Here is an 18,192-nt window from a genome sequence, read left to right as displayed (position 1 = left end):
TGTTAGTGACGAGGCATTGACTGGCCCACTCTCCATTTCCAAGACATCAAGCCGCACATATTAAACAGGCGGAATTCAGAGAGGCTGTCTCCCAGGCACGTCATCCAGCGCCGCTCCTGCTGGACGCAGTGTCCCTGGTGCGCTGTACAGGGCGTCTGATGAGAGGGGCACGTTTCATATTCTGCATAATAACACTGGGCTTTGTCCTGTGTGCGCAGAGAGACCCAGCATCCTCGCTGTCAGTTACAGAGGGCACTGCGCCATGACTGAAGGATAATACATGAAAATACATTTTAAATTTAACGTCAAAGTAACCTATTGTTTGTTTGCAACAATATGACTGTACTTCTAGTTAGATTGTGTTTTGTTTTTGTTTTGCGGCAGTGTAATATAGTGGTAAGGAGCAGGGCTTGTAACTGAAAGGTTGCTGGTTTGATTTCTTCCTGGGGAAGTGCTGCTATACCCTTGGGAAATGTACTTAACCCAGAATTGCCTCAGTAAATATCCAGCTGTATAAAAGGATAACATGTAAAAACTTCAACTTCAACTTCATGTAAGTCACTCTAGTTAAGAACATCTGCTAAATATCAATAATGTAATGTGGTTTTATGACAAGAAAAAAAATAAGTTTTGGGCTCAACAATCTGAGCGATGTCAAACAGGTCAAGGGAGACGGCAGCATGAGAGAGTGGCTGAATTCATACAGTGGGCGCTTAGAGTGAAAGACCCTTTTCTTGTCCGTTTGAGAAGTTCTCTGAAGCCCTTCGCTCTGAGAGGCTTTCCCTTGTTGTAACACCCCCCGGGGAGTTTAGATTGATTGCAGTTGCCATGGAAACGCTCAGAAGCGAAACTCCGCAGTCCAGCTGCAGCGCGACTCCCTCTCAGTGTTTGTTGTTAATGGTTAGTTGTCAATTAGATGGTACAAACAAGTGTTTTATGACATACATATATTTTTTTTCATCCTGGCTAAACAGGTGTTATTTATAGCCGGACCCATTTCCTGGACGCAGCTCCATCTGGAGGGAAATACAATAGCGCTCTCATTTGAGGGAAGCTGCATCTTCCTGTGACTCACAGGATGTTTTGGCCTATTAAACACTGGGAATGTCTGCGCAATTTGTCAGCATTAAATCACATGCCAGATTTCCTATAAACGGCCCCCGGGTTCAGACTGGGCCCTAGAGAAGTGTGTCCCAGGCTGGGCAGCTCCTTGCTTCCCCTCTCGGAGGCAGCGGCTTGGGCAGGGGACGTGGAACGCCGTGGGGTGTGGTGGATGTTTACTTGGCTGGGGGTGCTGGAAGGAGGGGTCATTAGAAGGTGGCTGTGCCGAGGCAGGGGATTGTTCTGGAACACAGGAGTGTGCACGGAGGGGCTCCATGCACTGAAGGACAGGTTGTTCCTGACCCAGTGTTTTTGAGACTCTCACATGGGACACCATATCAGGAACCGTTGGCTTGATATTACTGTATTAAAGAGCCATAAATCTGTACATTGTTTGCCTCCAATACCAATTTATCTTGGAGCCGCACAAAAAAACATTCAGGTCCAAGGTGGATCTTCATCTGGACCAGCAAACAGGATGTGGATTTTTCTCTTTAACACGCTGCTTTCTGTCCAGCACTTGAGAAAACAGGCTGTGTGTATGTTTACGTTGTATCACCTTGGTTTTCTTGATCACAGTCTTGTTTCATGAGTGAACTTACAGACACTCTTGATATGCCCTAATACTTGTACATAAGTCTTTGTTTTTCCTTTTTTGAGCCCTAAAGTCTTTTGTTTTTTTGTCCTTTTGAGTTAAGGCCAAAACACTAAAGCATTAGCTAGTAGCCTGGCTGAAAGCAGGATATTTGTACAGTCCTGTAACATCCAAGCTACCATTTTTAAGGTGGTTCTGAGTGTCTTAAAACTGTTTAGCAACAAGCGCTACAATAATATCCTGTGAGACAGACCATATTCAGGAATTCACTTTTTGTGAGGGCTGTTTAGCCCTCCTGCTTTGTGGTTAGTTCATAATTGACCAGTAAATCTATTCATGTTGCCTTTTATGTTTGCAAAACATTTTATATTAATCTCAGTGACAGTCAAACTCATTTTAGCAAGTAACAAAAAAATTATATTTTAAGAAAGTGTTTTTGTTCATTTTGAATTCTTAAGTCTATTGTTGATGACAGGCCTCAGAGCGGGGTGGCAAGCTTCTCTGCCTGTTGTTGGCTGTGTTCAGCCAAATGCAGTTGCAATGTCCGTGAACCTGTGGAAAAATACACGGCCATGGCATGACACCAATTACCGGGACATAATTGCCCACTTTCCCCTCATCTGCTGCCTAATGACAGTTATGTGGGTCACCGAGAGCCCAACAAAAGGCGCGAAACGTGTTGGACGTTCAGCCGTCCTCCGTCAAACGGCCCGATGGGACCCAGATTGCGACGCCCCTGTCCCTGTCCTGGGGCCTTCCTGACTCAGTGCCCCCTCGCCGCCGTCCGCACCGGGTACGGGGGCGCGCCGTCTGCCTCGGCGTCTTCCCCCCGCGAGGACGTGATGCGAACTGACAGGGATAATTGTCCGTGAGGTTTTTTTGAATCCACAGAACGAAACGGCAGACCACCCAGCCCGCGCGGAGACATTAATTGTTTTCGGTTTGTACACCATGTCCCGGACACAAAGACATGCCAAACTGTTTCTTCGGTGCCATAACATGTTGACACACGCGATTGGAACTTGGACGTTATTAGGCTGTCAGTGTGACAATGCAGTACTGCACGGATGAGATGGGGAGAACAAATAGGAAGGTGTTTTTCGCCATAAGCGTCAGACGAGCGTCTGTAGTTGAATAACATCTGAAATATAACAGAAGGAAAGATTACAGAGGGACACTTTTGTGGGTATGGTAACACATTTATGACATCACTCCTGTGTCAGGGCCACTCTCATTACCCTGGTTGGTTTTAACTGGATTCTTGTCTTGCGCCAGATGACCCAAGTGGCACTGAAAACGTCAGCTAAGTGGTCCTTGCCTTTGTCTGTTGTGATTGGCTGAGCAATGCCAGACTGTACTTATATTGTTCCAAAAGTTTAGGACTCCAAACCCAGGTTACAGGTTAAACACACCAAGCCTCTTTAGTGGGAATTCACATACTATTCATTTCAGTTGAAAACCTTGACACATTTTGTTTAGCTGAACTTCAGTGAATGAGAGTCGGGAGTATTAAAGTGGTATGAGCTACTCTGAATGGAAAGCTTGTAACACACCTTAAAGGCATGTACATGTTCCAATAAATTCCTATAAATCACATCATATTCTTATATACCATATCACACTTCATGGCAGTAATGGCATGGTGATAATCACTGGTCTTGTATGCGTGTTTTTAACTTCACAGTTCCCAAGGATGGGCTGAAGAACCAGGCCGTGTTTGAGGAGATGAGGATGAACTACATCAAAGAACTGCGGAGGTCGGTGGGGAACGCCACCAACAACTCCGGGCAGACCTGGCCGCGGTTCTACCAGCTGACCAAACTACTGGACGCCATGCATGACGTGAGTATCAGGCCATGACAGTCACTCTGAGAAACTCATGAGAGCGCAGTGTGTCACAGGCTACCCTTTCACATGCACAATTTCACTGAAACATTGAAAGTTATGGATTGAAAAGACAAAAAGGAACAGCCCCCACCTTTGCGTTAAGTACGATACCGGCCCGATCTGAAGCAGATGGGCATGACGCAGACTGACATGGAGGCTGCAGAAGGAAGATCAGGGGAGTCTGAATCTGCACACAGAATGTTGTCGGGTTTCCACTGGTCAGTTTTAATTGCATCTGTAGCCTCGTTTCCGCATCCTCTCACGCTAGCCTGTACTGTATAATGAGTCCTGCTGAGCGCTGAGAGGATGGGTTACAGAGGTCTGCCATGAAGACTGCACTGTGGGTTTAATTATCCTCATTAGACACACGACTGACCTGAGGTCAGTGAGACACATGGACACTCTGCTAAGTTTCTGAGTAAGAAAGCTCTCACTTTAAATCATACTTTTTGCCCAGATGAGTATGTGGGTGATTGCAAAGGCTAATTCAGGAAGAATAAAGAGGCTGCAGTCATTACTTTGTCCTTGAGTGGAGTGTGGGCATCTAATGTTGTGTGATCAAAATGTATGAAAGCAATCAAAGCCCCCTACAAAAGCAAGGTGGGACAAATTATGTAAGACTTCCCAAATTACAGTTTTAACTGACAATGAGAACAAGCACCAAGTGCATCTGAGTGAGTACCCTGTAATTCTCACTGCAATTGAATATACAAGTATACATATTAGCGTTGAGGTGGCTAAAGGCCATTCAGTTCATAAATTTAATGGATTCCAAGAGTCACCTACAGGGGGCGCAGTGGTTGAGTTAATCAGTAACTCCTCCCATTCATTAACTCCTCTCATTGGTAAGCCATTGTCACCATTGTTAGCCATAAGTTTATTCACACATCACTTGTTTAGTGACTGAAAACATCACATTCCTATGATGTTTTCAGTCACTAAACACTTGATTGCATTTATATATCACCTTCTCTGAATCATGAAAGGGTGTGTATACGTGTTGGGTGGGGCTTCACCTCAACCAGCACCCACGTGAATCAGCCTTTTTGCACCACCATGCTCACCACACATCAGCTGAGGTATAGAGGGGGGGATTTGGTTTTGTTCAAAGTGATCTGTGTGGTGATGCCTAGACTCAAGTCTAAGGCTCATCTGTCATCTGCTCACAGATTCAACTACAAATAGCTTTCTCAGAAGCTTGTGAATGGACTCATTTTACTTTTTTCTTCAAATGATGTTCCAAGAATACTAATATGATCAGATATCCTATTAGTGAAAATCCAGAGCTCCCTGTTCACTGCACCACTTCTCTATGTGACTCATTTCAATAGTCTGGCTTTAATATGAAACTTTATTTGTACAAAATAACTTTTCAGCACTGTCCCTGCTTTAATCCTCTAAATGATGTTCTCTAAGTCAATATTTTACCTGTTGTGAAAGGCTGGGAAGAAGGGTTGACTTTGTCGCAAATCTATCGTGTCTGTGTATTGTTTTTGTAATCACGTGATGTAATGGCTTCTCTAAAAATCTTACAGCCATCAATGAAGGGTTTTAGGCTTGTACTGAGAAGAATTATTAGTATCAGTAGTCTTAACATATAACACTGACACTGATTAGTACTTCCCTGGAAAGAGTCAGTACATATTTGGAACTTAACCCCACAGGAAAACTAGTCAGATGTACCAAAAGCACACGGTGTTGCCTGATGATGAAAGCTTGGTGCATCAGACATAGTAGTCACCCTGGGTTTTATTTTGAACTTCCTGAAATGTATTATTTTAAACTCTGTTTTCACTCAGAATATCATGGCTGATCTTTCTTCTGCAGCTGGTGGGAGATCTTCTGGACTTCTGCTTCTACACCTTCCGTGAGTCCCAGGCCCTGAAGGTGGAGTTCCCGGAGATGCTGGTGGAGATTATTAGCGACCAGCTACCAAAGGTGGAGTCGGGCTTGACCCACACACTCTACTTTCACAAGAAGTGACACCAGACCGGAGCCTCAACAGAGGAGGAAGGACTTTGCCTTAAAGTCGCCGGCGCCAGTGCGCCCCCAGACGAGTTGAGAAAGAGGGAGGCTCGCTCATTGGGTATCGCTGCCGCCCGTCAGCAGGTGAGCCAATCCGGAGGAACGTCTCGGAGGACAATGCACTGAAAAGGACTTGTGTCATGTGACAGAGCATCCTGCCCCCAAAGACAATGAAAATGTTTTTTTTTTAATGGATATGAAGCCATACAGACATTTTGTTTTCGATCACACACTCGCAGTCGCACACACAAATACGCTAAATCGCTTACCTCTCCCTGGAAACTGAAATTGATAACTGTGGCTTTTATATAACAATTACTACTAGAGAAAACCAACACTTACTTTGCTTTGCAGTATATTGTTTTCAGAGGCAGTCCTGCAGTGATTCAACACAACACAACACATTTTGTTTCTGTGTAGGAGAAAATATAGGCTATTTATAAGGGTGGACACATGTATGTGTGAGCATTTTCTAAGGGCTTTACAAGTTAAGCAACAGACTGTTGTGTTCAAAACTGGTATAGACTGATGTTTTTAAAGTAAGCCTAAATTTCTGGTCTGTATGTATTACGCTACACACATGTGCATGAATCTGTTATTATTCAACAACAATCAAGCTTTTACTGATATGCAAAATGTAGAAATATATAATCTATACTAAGCAACAGAATCCGAAAACAAAAGGAGGCACTTGCAAAAGTGATGTGGGCAAGTAAAAACAGGTGGAACATGTTGTGGTCAGATGCATTGTGTTCCCTGATGTACATTTAGCCGCAGTGTGGAGCTGCAAGTCATTCAGATATGCTTGTATGTTACACATTTTTCAGTACTTCAGTAGTCACGTAGAAAAACAGGTGCAATTTAGATCCACTTGCAATACAATACAAACTTGTTTTTTGTCTCATGACATGTGTGTAACTGATTTATACATAGCCTTTGCCACGATTTATGTACCTACTTATTAGAGCCAAGTAGTTGTGTTCATTTTATAGTCTGATAATCCATTCAGTTAAAACCAGCTTTGTGGAAGCAGCAGATACTTACAGTAACTTTATTTCAAGGTTCCAGCAAAAACAAAAAATTGTGAAACATTTCTATGTATGTATTGTAACGTTTTTTAAACTAGATCTAAAAACATTTTATAACGAGGTGCTTTTTATTCTTACAGCATATACAAAATACCTGCAGACCTTTCTGGTAGCTGCACATGTACAGATTGTCATTTGGTAGAATACTGAGATTCACAAACACATGTTATTTGAAGGAACCTTAAAATAAAGTGGAACCTATGTAATCAGTTTCAGTCAACACTGAAATATATATATATTTCAATTTACCTGTAAATGGCATTACTTCATACCAAACAAAACAAATCAAAAAAAAAGTCATATTATGAATTTGTACAGAAGAATCCAGCAGTACATCATAAACGTGATCTCTGATGTTGGTATATTGGACACACTTTGTGAGCTGCTTTCCCGTGTCACAGCCCTGTTTTCACGCGGCCAAATCAGAACGTACGTCTTGTTCGTTGAACCATTTAAGGCTTTCTTTTCCCTTTTATATCATTAGTGACAGATCACCAGGCTCAAGCAAACAGCAGTTCACAGTGGGTGAGATGTAACCCGTTACGTGATTGTGTGTCCGACTCGCAGTATGGAACCTGAGTCGTGGTCTTTCGGCTTCCAAGAGCTAATCGTAGATTCTCATTTTGAGGGCGGTTTCTTACTCTCAGAAAAGGATAATGGACTTCCTACTGTCTACCTTAGATTTTACACAGAGGATTAACTGTGACACTTGGGGCATTAGTATTGCTTTATTGTTTCAAAATGTTCTTTTCACTTTGGGTAGTTGCTCTATAGTCCCATCTAACAATATGGCACTTTGCAATTAATTCAACTGGCCCTGCGATGGAAAGGTATGTTACAGCAAACTACAAAATAATAACATGAAAGAATTTTAAAAGAAGAAATTTCCAGGCTTTTACAAATTATTTTTGCAATCTTTTGCTGTTCTGTATATTGCTGTGTAAAATATTGTGAAGGACCTGAAATAAGCTGTAAGGACTTGTTTTTGTTTATAAACATATAAACAAAATAAATGATACTAATTGTTTAATGGTTCATAGGAAGAATGGGAAAGTATTTTTGAAAGATTTCTATTTTGTTGGAGGAAAAAATATTTAAGTACTTTGTCTAAAAAAAGATTTTATATGTAAAGTGAAATGTTTATGCATGCTTACTGAAGAGACGTTTACAGTGTGTTCACGAAGGGAAAGCTGTGCCTTTATCATATATTATTTACCATTTTTCAGTATCTGTTGTAAATAACCACAGTGAATAATTTCATTGATTAGCATAAAGCATTTCTACTCTAACACTGTCTTGTTGGAACACTTGTAGTCTGTGTGGCTCCTGCAAATTATGATGACATCCAATAGTGATCACAGTCCCAAGACAAGCCAATGAGAACGAGAGAGTGAATGTTCTTTTCTTAGCATCGTGAGGCAGGTGAAGGTAGCTGAAGGTAAGATTAACTGAAGGGAGGAGAGTTCATTCACTTTAGGTTAATGTGAACAGCTTTTTTTTTTAGTACTTTTTACATTTTATCCTGTGTCCGTCAAGGAAAAGAAAATAATAAAACTTTGCAGTTCTACTAAGTGGATGTCATAGAATGCCTTCACTCAGAAGACATCCTTTGCCATCACTTTGTGGTACTTTACTCTTTCATCAGCATTCAGAAATCAGACCTCTTAAAATTGTATGATTCAATCACACACTATTGTAAACAGCAAGCTTACAGGTAAGGCAGGTAAGGTGTCTGCTCCTTGGTTAGCAAAATTGTACTGCCAGGGGAAGGATTGGCCTTGAACATGCATATGGGTTAGCTTTTCTGCTCTCAAGGTCCCCCTGGCCTTTACAAAACAAACTAAAAATAATAAATGTAAAACCATTCTGTCTTCATGCAGATACATTTTTTCCAAAGGGGACTTTTGAAGTCACAGTTCACATTGATTTTTCCGTCTGATCTGTAAAGACCCTGAACAGCATACAGACCACTAGGTTCACCTGTATTCTGGCCTGTTTCTTCTAGCGAGACATCTGGCTTTGAATAAAATTCCAGGTTTTAATTGGCATTTATGTGTGTGTGTATATACACATATGATGTACATTCGCACATACATACCAATTAACACCTGGATTTCTATTCTAAATCAAACACACATATAAAAAAAAATTAGTATTCCTGTAAGAATTCAGGCTCAGACAGATCACGTTACCACACCACCATATTATATAATTTGACTTAAAACTGCATTATAATGGAATTATGAATTGTCAAACCGGAGATAATGAGGACACTTGATAATTGAACTGAAATATTCGGTGTGTTAAAGCAGTGGAAACGAGCTTGACGGGTGAGACAATTGGTGTTATCTGTGCGGTGAAAACATGTGGGAGTCTACCATCATTCCTGTTCCTCCAGAATCCTCTTCTAGTTGCAGTAATTTGAAATGGGAGCTGAGATACATAACACATACGGTATATACAGTTGAGGGTCAGCTGACAGAAACATATATATTTATATAATGTTCCTGTCAGCTGACCCTCAACTGTTGGTAGAGCAGTGAAACTATGCCTCCAACACAATCTGCAGACAATTCCTCCTTGTAATCATCAGTTTAACCCTCAAGCGACGGACATATTTTACATGCACCCCCAACTGGGGTCATTCTTGATCCCATGATAAAAGCAAAAAAACATCCACAGCCACACCAAAAAAGTTTTAAGAAGTATAATTTCACATGACATGCAAATCACTTGCACTAATGATGCAGCTATGTGATGAAATTTCAACACAATAATGTAAAAATATGAAACATTACAGACCTAATCCGTCCATCTTTGATCAATACGAAGAACTGACAGACTTCCCCATTAGATGTTAAGAACTGACCTACTATCAAAAAAAATTTACTTCATGGTTTAGTATTATGAAAATATCCTTTCATCTCAGAAGTGGATACTCAGGCCACACCAGGTTGATTCCTTGGTTCTCAGATTGTTCAGATGTTTGAAGGACAGGGCTGAATAAAAATAATTATAAAAACTAGATATCTGGGTGACCACTTTCTTTAATGAAATATTATATATATACTGTAATACTATATACAATTTAATTATAGACATGAACTAAAATTCTATTTATAAAAGAAAAAACTAACAGTAACATGACAAATATATATCACAGTTTACCAGGCTTCAGCAGTGTTCATGTAGAATGTGTTGAATATGATCTTCATAATCTGGTCCTGACTCACCATCCAAATGCCAGTCATCCCAGAGCTTGAAAAAAAATATGACAACCTCTGCTATATCAAATGCTAGTCCTGATCTGTTAGCCAGCGTTACCTGAAAACAAAGTATCAACATGTCACTCCAATTTATTATACATGGAAGAAATTCCGGTAAGATTTGTGAACTGGACACAGTTTTAGGGAGTCAGTTGTTTGCATTGGGAACTCCTGTGTCTGTTTTTGTCAAACTACTTGTCTTCTCAAAGGTCACAAAGATAAGTGTCCCCCTCCAGAACTAAGTGACAAAAGGAGATTCAATGCAGAGCATCTGACTAGACACATGCAGTTGGTTGGTTTTGACTTGGATCATGCATTAGGACATTTCATTATCTAAATTCAACTGTGAAAAATGATGACAAAATGAAAAAACAGCAAGGTTCACAGAAACAGCCTTGAAATTAGGCAAAAACAAGTATGTCTGTGGGGTCACAAATGACCCCAGCTGGTCGCTTGAGGGTTAAAAAAAGGCAGATTTTTTTTCTTTTTTAAACTTTTTCATCCAAATGCTTTGTACAATATTTGTCTGTTACTATCTACAGTATGCTAGCACTTTTCATCATAACAACAGCAAAGCAATTCATACAAACAACTTACTGTATATCTTTTACGCAGATATGGTGATAACTGTATTTGCAAAAAATATCAAGGGATTCCAATAAACCCTTTAACAAAGAAATGTGGTTTCATTTCTTATTTGTCTAATATATGTGAACAGTCTGACACTGCGACATTCTGACATCTGCCGAATATCTCATGCCCAGTTGGGTCAACATGTCTCAACTGAATTTCCATTCAATTCAAAATCAGCCCAATACATAAAACATGCACAAAAAGTAAAACAGACTGAAGCTAAAGAAACATAGAAACTAAAGAAAGAAGTAAAGGTATTTGTCATATTTTCATGGATTATGTATCCATATAAGGAAAACTAAGAAGTACATTTGAAAGTTTTTAGTGAATAAGTGCTAGACAGCCTTCTCTCTCCTAATGATAACAATTGTATTTTAGCATAAGAGAATACAGACCCCACAGACAGATTTTTTTTTCCTATTCACAAAGCAGTGGAAGTACTCTATTCAAGTGTGAGAATTGATTACATCAATTGAGAGCTGAGTCAGGCACATAAATTTCATGTTGGTTTGAAAACGTACCTTATCCAAACAAGAAAAAAGTACATGAATCCAGAGGAGAAAATTACAGCATTGCTCCATCTTCAACACTTACTGTAAGGCTCTATCTATCCCAGTTAAAAAATAACACTAGGACAGGTTTTATAAGTGCTTCAGCAAAAATTATTGCAATGGTACAACTTTGTCAGCACCATCAAGATGTTATATGACTGCTGGGAGTTGTAGAATTACCTGTAACTGATTCAGATACAAATCCCCACGTTCATCTATTTGTCCTTATCAGTGGATGGTTTGTCTCCAACAATTCCTGTTTTTCAAAGCACATTTTTTCTTTTAATGATTTGCTCTGTGGTTCTCAAACCTTTTCACTCAGGGACCCATCAAAAGACTGCTTCCTCCACTTGTTCAGTCGCATACTGCAAATCTAAACTAATTATGGGGCAAATGAATTATTTACTCTTATTGATTTTAACCAAATTAAAAATTCAAACAAGAATGTGTTTAAAAAGTATATTAAGATTACTCCTAAAGGGCTGGAGCAAATGGTTCCAGAGAAATGATCTGCCTGTATTGGCAAAGTTAATTACTTGTTTCACATTGTAGATGCATTACCTTTCAACCGAACGTAAAATATATTTTCAGAATTGTGCTCTGATGTATTGGCTGCCACTTTATTTCACCTCTTCCTGTTCTAGTTCTAATCTGCCTACAACCCATTTTAGGTCCTGATTCCTAGTTTTAGGACCATTGAAAGAGAACAAAACAGATAGTCATGTGTCATTTTGGCCATACAACACTGTGCCTCAGCTCATTTAAAACTATGTTCTAAGAACAGTAGCAAATCATTTAACTCTGATTCATGGATGGGAAAGCTCAAGGTTTCAGTTAGACACTCACTCTTTCAAGCTTGTGGAATTTGTCTATGTGAAACTGCATAATTCAGGCAAAGAGGATATTGCATTATCGTGGTTACTTTGGACAACCAAAAAAAAAAGCAATCATTAAAAAGTCCCCCACATCCCCTGTGAATGGGGTTCACTTACATTTTATTTACTGGAAAATCCTTCCAAATGTAGGGAAGTACAAAGGAGGTGGGGGTGGATGATACCCACCCAGGGGGAGAAGGGTCTCAGAGGTTGGGTGCGTGGGGTGCCTCAGGTGCATTATGGGAAAATACAAGTATTCCAGAAAAACAGAAATGAGAGACAAAGTGGGAGAGAGAGAGAGGGATATTTGTTCTTCACAAAGACACAGCTAGATTAGAAAAACAGGAAAGTGATAGGAAACAGAGACAGATGTGTCAGGGGAAATTTTGACGAAGGTCTTCGACAGTGTAGGAAGGAGGTGTAGCTGGGAGGGGAGGAGGACAGACAGAGAAATGGGTGTGGAAGGCTGGAGGAGGAGGGGGCCCTCAGTCCGATTAGCATAAATGAAATGAGCACTCCCCCAGAGAAATTCACAATTAACCTTGTTAAGACTCATTTCAAAATCTGCCCACTCTCCAGACAGCAGCCTGGGCCTGTGTTTGCTCTTTTATAAAGTCTACAGCCCACTCCAAATCTCACACAGATTTCCACTAGCTTTGCTGTCTGATTCTGCCAGACATCAAGAATGTGTTGGATCAGTGAGATTTCATGGCTGCTTCTTCACACATTCCGAATTCTCTGCCCCACTTTATCGCTGTTTTACTTTTCAGTAATTGGAATATTTCCATTTTCATCCCTTTTTAATTTTTTTTTGCATGTTTGAAATTTTTTGCCGTATGCTGCTTTTTCAGTGATTAAAATGAATAGACTAAGGCGTTCTTCTTGCCCTAAATAAAATTGGAACTTCAGAAAGTACAGGATTTTAACGAGCTATTCTTTTGTGTATGACACATATAAAAGAGAGGCGCCTGCTCTCTGAGTCATGGATTTTTTAAACCGATTTATTTATTTAACTAGGGAGGTCAACTCATTTCTCATTTAATGTGATGGCCTTTGGAGTCAAGGTAAGCAGGAAATGCAAGGTATTGTACCGTATATCACTGCAGTATGTCGGGATCTCAGTTCAACATGTCATCCAATATATAGCACTGAAAACACAGTTTTCACTTCACTGCAATGGGGTATTGGATTCACTAGGCCCGGAGGGAAGAATGCCCCCTTACTGGTCCACCACCACCACCACTTTCAGAAATTACCTTTTCCCTTGGAGGTCTCCCATCCAGACCAAAGTCCAGTGTCCTTAAGCTTCAGTTATTTGGCACAAGAAGGCTACAGGGCGGTAGCTGCTGGTGGCATTGACTCACAGCATTGGCAGTGACATTTGTTTTTGTTTTGTTATTTGCCTGCACAGCATGCTAACACAGTAGAAGATTTCATTCTTTCATTTCATTCATATGTGTACATGGTGCCACTATAGAAGGTGCACTGCGGGCATATCTTCCCCCCCAAACAGTCATCGAGAAAAACTGGAAGGTGTTCCTCTGAATGTAACAGCACCATACATACCATACATGTAGAACTTCTCAGAAAAACATTACACCAGGTACTAGAGGTGTGACACAAAAAGAGAATGAGTTTTCAAAAGTAGTCAAATTCCCTACCTTAATGTCAAACTCACAAGCTGTCACTGCATCACAACATGTCAAAACAAAGATGATTCTCTGTCAAGCAAAAGAGGAAATGAACACATCTCACCACTGAACAGATCCAGCCCCAAAGGGCGAGACTAGGCTTAAAAACAAAACAACAGTAAGGATGCATACTAAGAAACAGGTCACCAAGTGCAACCACAATGCATCAGTGCATTCAAAACTCCCAGCAGCCACTGATACAAATCAAGGAGTATTTAGTCCACATTCCACCATAATCTTTATAGATGTTTCCACTTACAATTGCACAACACCACAGGTTTTACACGCTGTGGATATTTTTATGGGTCAGTTTTCAGGAGTCGTGTAAACATATTAGCTGGGTGTCTCTCTCACACTGTACGTGTACACATTTTGTTAGACTATTTGCATTCTGTCATGACTGGGTTTGCATCATAATAGTCAGCTAGATTGCAAGGACCTATTAATTAACTTTTATAACTGTTCTTAACATTAATTAATTAAACAATGGCAATTACTATTTTCACAGCATCTGTCCTGAAGTAAACTTGCCTCCCTTGTGAAAATTCATTTGTCCCCAAGAAATTGACATAGATAACTGACACATCTCACAGTCTGAATGATAAGGTCCTCAAATAAATAAATAAATAAATAAAAGCACTGGCCATATGTTTTAAAGTGCTGTGGCATAAATTAAAAGCATTGCAATTAATCTCCCGAGTGTCAGAAACGCTGTCTAACACTGCGGGGCGTGCTGCAGGCTTGGAACCAGATGAAGCCACATGCGCTCAGGAGAATTTCAAATCATACCACATCAGTGAGGCATTGGCGTCACACCGGGCAGCTTTTCAGACTGCTACACAAACTCATTTTAATGAGATTGATAGGGTAGGCATAACACGTTGCGCTCTAATCGTACAAGTACACGTTTGTGCGCATTTGACGACAGCACTTACAGTAACTGTGGCAACATTTCCCCATAATAGAGCTGTTACAAGCATGGGGCTCAAGATTCAGTATTTGTGCGGCTACATGCCTAACCCTATTGAATTTACTTTTAAGTCACTCTGGATGAGAGCATCTGCCAAATGAATACATGTACATCACTGCTTTATTTAAATTAGAAATTTTAGGAAGTTGAAAATTGAAAATGTAAAACAAGGACCTCAATGTGTCATTTCTATTAGCCTAAGCTCTGCAATAGAATGTGTGTCTTCAACACAAGAGCAAACAATTTTATTTGTCTCTGTAATGGAATGAATTGTTAAACTTGGACAACACGCAGTTGCTGTGCAGACTGGTCACCTTTGCGTTTTCAAAACCCTTGCCTGGGTACATTCAATTTTGCACCAAGCTGGCTGAACGGGGCAGAGCTCCTCTCCTTCATGTCGTGATTCAGCACAGTGTTGACACTCCCAGGCTGCAAAGCCCGCAGAGTTTAATAATATGAATCATTTGCCCATCTCATTAGCTCTGTCTCGTTTGATTATATAAGCGTATAGCTCCAGCTACCCTCCAGACAAGCCGTGTATTTTTAGCCTGGTCAGACTCAGTTACAGTACAAGGCATCTGTAGCAGCTGTGTCATAATTATTGCATAACATATTACATCCGAGTGGCCTAGAAGCAATCTCTATGTTAATTACAGGTATATCGGCCATGACATTGCACATTTACCAGTGCCCAGTTTGCCGAGCAACGGACGAGCAAATGAATACGGTCGCGATTGACTATATACTAGGGCTGGCAGGCAGAAAAAGCTTACTGATAAACAGAGCATTGCATTCGGAGCAATCGGAGCCGCTGGAGAGACAGCTGATTCCCATTCCGGCTGATTACCTCCCTGCTCATGTTCCGGCGCATACTTAGCGGCACCAGCATGCCCTGCCGCAGCGGAGCTAGCTGCAATGCAAAAGGCCACGGTCTCAGGAAACCCCGCGTCATTTGCCCTACTCTTCAATTTCCACCCCCCGTTCAACATGCTCTATACACTGCGGGCACTGATTTTCAAACAAAAAAAAAACCTCTCTCAGACAGATGCTGTTCCTCAGCCTGCTTCTTAAATCTAAGCTACATTTTGTCCTTCGAATTTTCATTTTAGCATGCGTAACTTGACTAATTGTCAACTTGCTATATGATATACTAGTCAGAGTTATGTAATTATCTAGTAAAATATAAGGATCCAGGCTTTATAAAAACTAGCTACAGTGACAACCATGAAACTCTGAAGGAGATTTCATCAGCAGTATGGGTCTGTGGCTTGGCTCTATGTCGTACCTCACCTTAAGTAGGGTGACCACATGTCCTCTTTTTGGGACGCATTTTTTTCAGGTCCCAAAAAGAGGACATGTCTGGGAAAAAGAGGACATATGGTAACCCTACCTAAAGCCTGAGGTAATAAAGCAACAATCATCACATGTCAGCATACCATATCTTACAAATCAGGCACCAGAGCAGTAGCTCTGACTGTATAGCACACTGACTTTGCCCCATTGTAACTACACATCTATAAACATTATGCCAGTGCATACCCCTAACAAACAGTGTCATTGCTCCATTTGTAACTAATTCTTGTCAGAGCAGGACATTAAGTTAAAAGGGAAGAACGTCACAATAACAATCAGGCAAAGGTCCACGTTCAGTTTCATGGCATTGCGCTTTGTTATTTACAGAAAAGACGAATGGAAGTATGACTTTTTATGTTACTTGCTGATAGGGTAACTGCTTGTTGCTGTCATCACATTCTCATTGTCCACCAGCAGCTCATTCTTGGACGCGGTGTGCATAGCTGCTGGAATCGTTGTGCAGGATTGTTCCATGGGCCAGCATGTCCAGATGTATTTTTTAAGACGTGTGCTAATGTTGTTCTTCTGTTTTCATCAAAAATGCAACATTTTAGTTCAGATGAAAGATAAGGCAAAAAAGAGAGTATTTTCTTAAAAACTGTGCTTTTGATCATTTCGGGCGGTCTTAACATGTCGACCAACACAAAATTCAGCTGGTGTTTTAAACGTGTATGCTGGCAAACCATTGCACAGTTTGTTGGCAAACGTTAAAGAAACTTCACCAGGTTTTGAGACACATTGCGGCCTATTTCCATTTTCTCAAAACTAGTATGCATTAAACATACTTTCAAAATTCACGTAACAAACTCAAACTCACTCTGTCGTTAAGTACCCTGTCCTTTGACCTTCAGTGCATTTTAAAGGTTCTCATTAGAGCTGGAATATGGTACTTGTTTCAGTACAAATTGCTGAACTCAAACTTCTTCGGTCAATGACTTGTATTGTGTTGTCAATGGCAAAATTCAACCCCACAGACACAGTTATAACATCAATACAAACAGAACAGCTTACTGGGCCCTTGGCTCCCTCTCTACAGTTAAATACCTTGAACATGCCTGGCAGTCACTGAAAAAATATGCTGCAATAAAATGTCATTTTAAAATTCTTTATGCTAAGGGACGGGGTTAACACTGTTCAGAACAAATCAATCCCCCAATTATTACTGCAGTAAACAACTTCCAAAAACTACACCCCCTCTTTCTTCTTTTGGATATTCTGAATTAGCATTCACAGAATGACTGTGCATATTTCACAAGCAGATTATCCATTGCCTTTACATATTTCCATGCTGCTGTGGGAGGAACAACACATATAATACCAAACATCCCTCTTACGTCAAGTCCTTTTAATATGATAAGCATTCCAAGCACACAGATTTGTAAGTTTATTTAATTTTATCTCTAAATACATCAGCAAGATGAATGACAAATTTAAGATACTGGAATCAAATATCTCTTTATTTGTTTAACATTGAACAATATATAGTTTAATATGCTTCACCCCCCCCCCCCCCCCTTGTATGCTTACAAAATTAAATACACAAGTAAAACCATAATACATTTCATAAATCAATTTCATAAATTACTGCAATTTCATTTCAAAACAAAAACAAGCGACAGAACGGCTTTCGGGAAGATTGAAATGGTTTTCTCTCCTCCATCAGCCACTGAGCACAAGTACATGACCCGTGTATTTCGCCAATCCGAAATATCGATAAAATCAAAAAAGCCCAAGTGTCCAGTCAAACAAACAAGACAGAGACCAAAAAACAGTGGACTTTACAAACAACACTTTGCTTCTGAGGTCTTTTTCTCTGATACACAATACAAAAGTAAGACTTGGTAAAAAAAAAATGCAACCATGACATTTAAAAAATATATAATAGAGTTAACAGCTTAACGATAAGAATGTTTCTGCTGGCACCACTCTGAGCTGATATGGAGTCCAATCGAGGACAGAGCCCAATTTTACCTCAACTTCTGGCCTCTGCATGCTTTCCTCATTAATCACTCAGAAACATGGGCGTTTAAGCAAGCAGAAGATGTTTCAATCATGCAGTCTAACGCGTATGTTTTAGAGTGTGCAGTCTCCCTGAATAACACGGTATCAAACAAGAAGCAAGCTGTTCAACCAGTATTTTAACCTTGCCTCAGTTGC

The 18,192-nt window shown here is 40.3% G+C and overlaps 1 protein-coding gene across 1 annotated transcript in view; it reads left to right on the top strand.

Moving 5' to 3' along the window:
* Positions 1-6,671, top strand: part of LOC118793486 (mineralocorticoid receptor-like) — an 82,775-nt gene extending 76,104 nt beyond the window's left edge. The window contains exons 8-9 of the mRNA XM_036551697.1: positions 3,381-3,538; positions 5,411-6,671. Of these exons, the coding sequence (XP_036407590.1) occupies positions 3,381-3,538; positions 5,411-5,566 (314 nt within the window). The 3' untranslated portion in view covers positions 5,567-6,671. The remainder of the gene's footprint in view (positions 1-3,380; positions 3,539-5,410) is intronic.
* Positions 6,672-18,192: the final 11,521 nt, after the last annotated feature.

Source organism: Megalops cyprinoides, chromosome 18 (assembly GCF_013368585.1).
Source record: "Megalops cyprinoides isolate fMegCyp1 chromosome 18, fMegCyp1.pri, whole genome shotgun sequence".
NCBI lineage: Eukaryota > Metazoa > Chordata > Actinopteri > Elopiformes > Megalopidae > Megalops > Megalops cyprinoides.
This window is presented reverse-complemented; position numbering and strand designations above follow the sequence as displayed.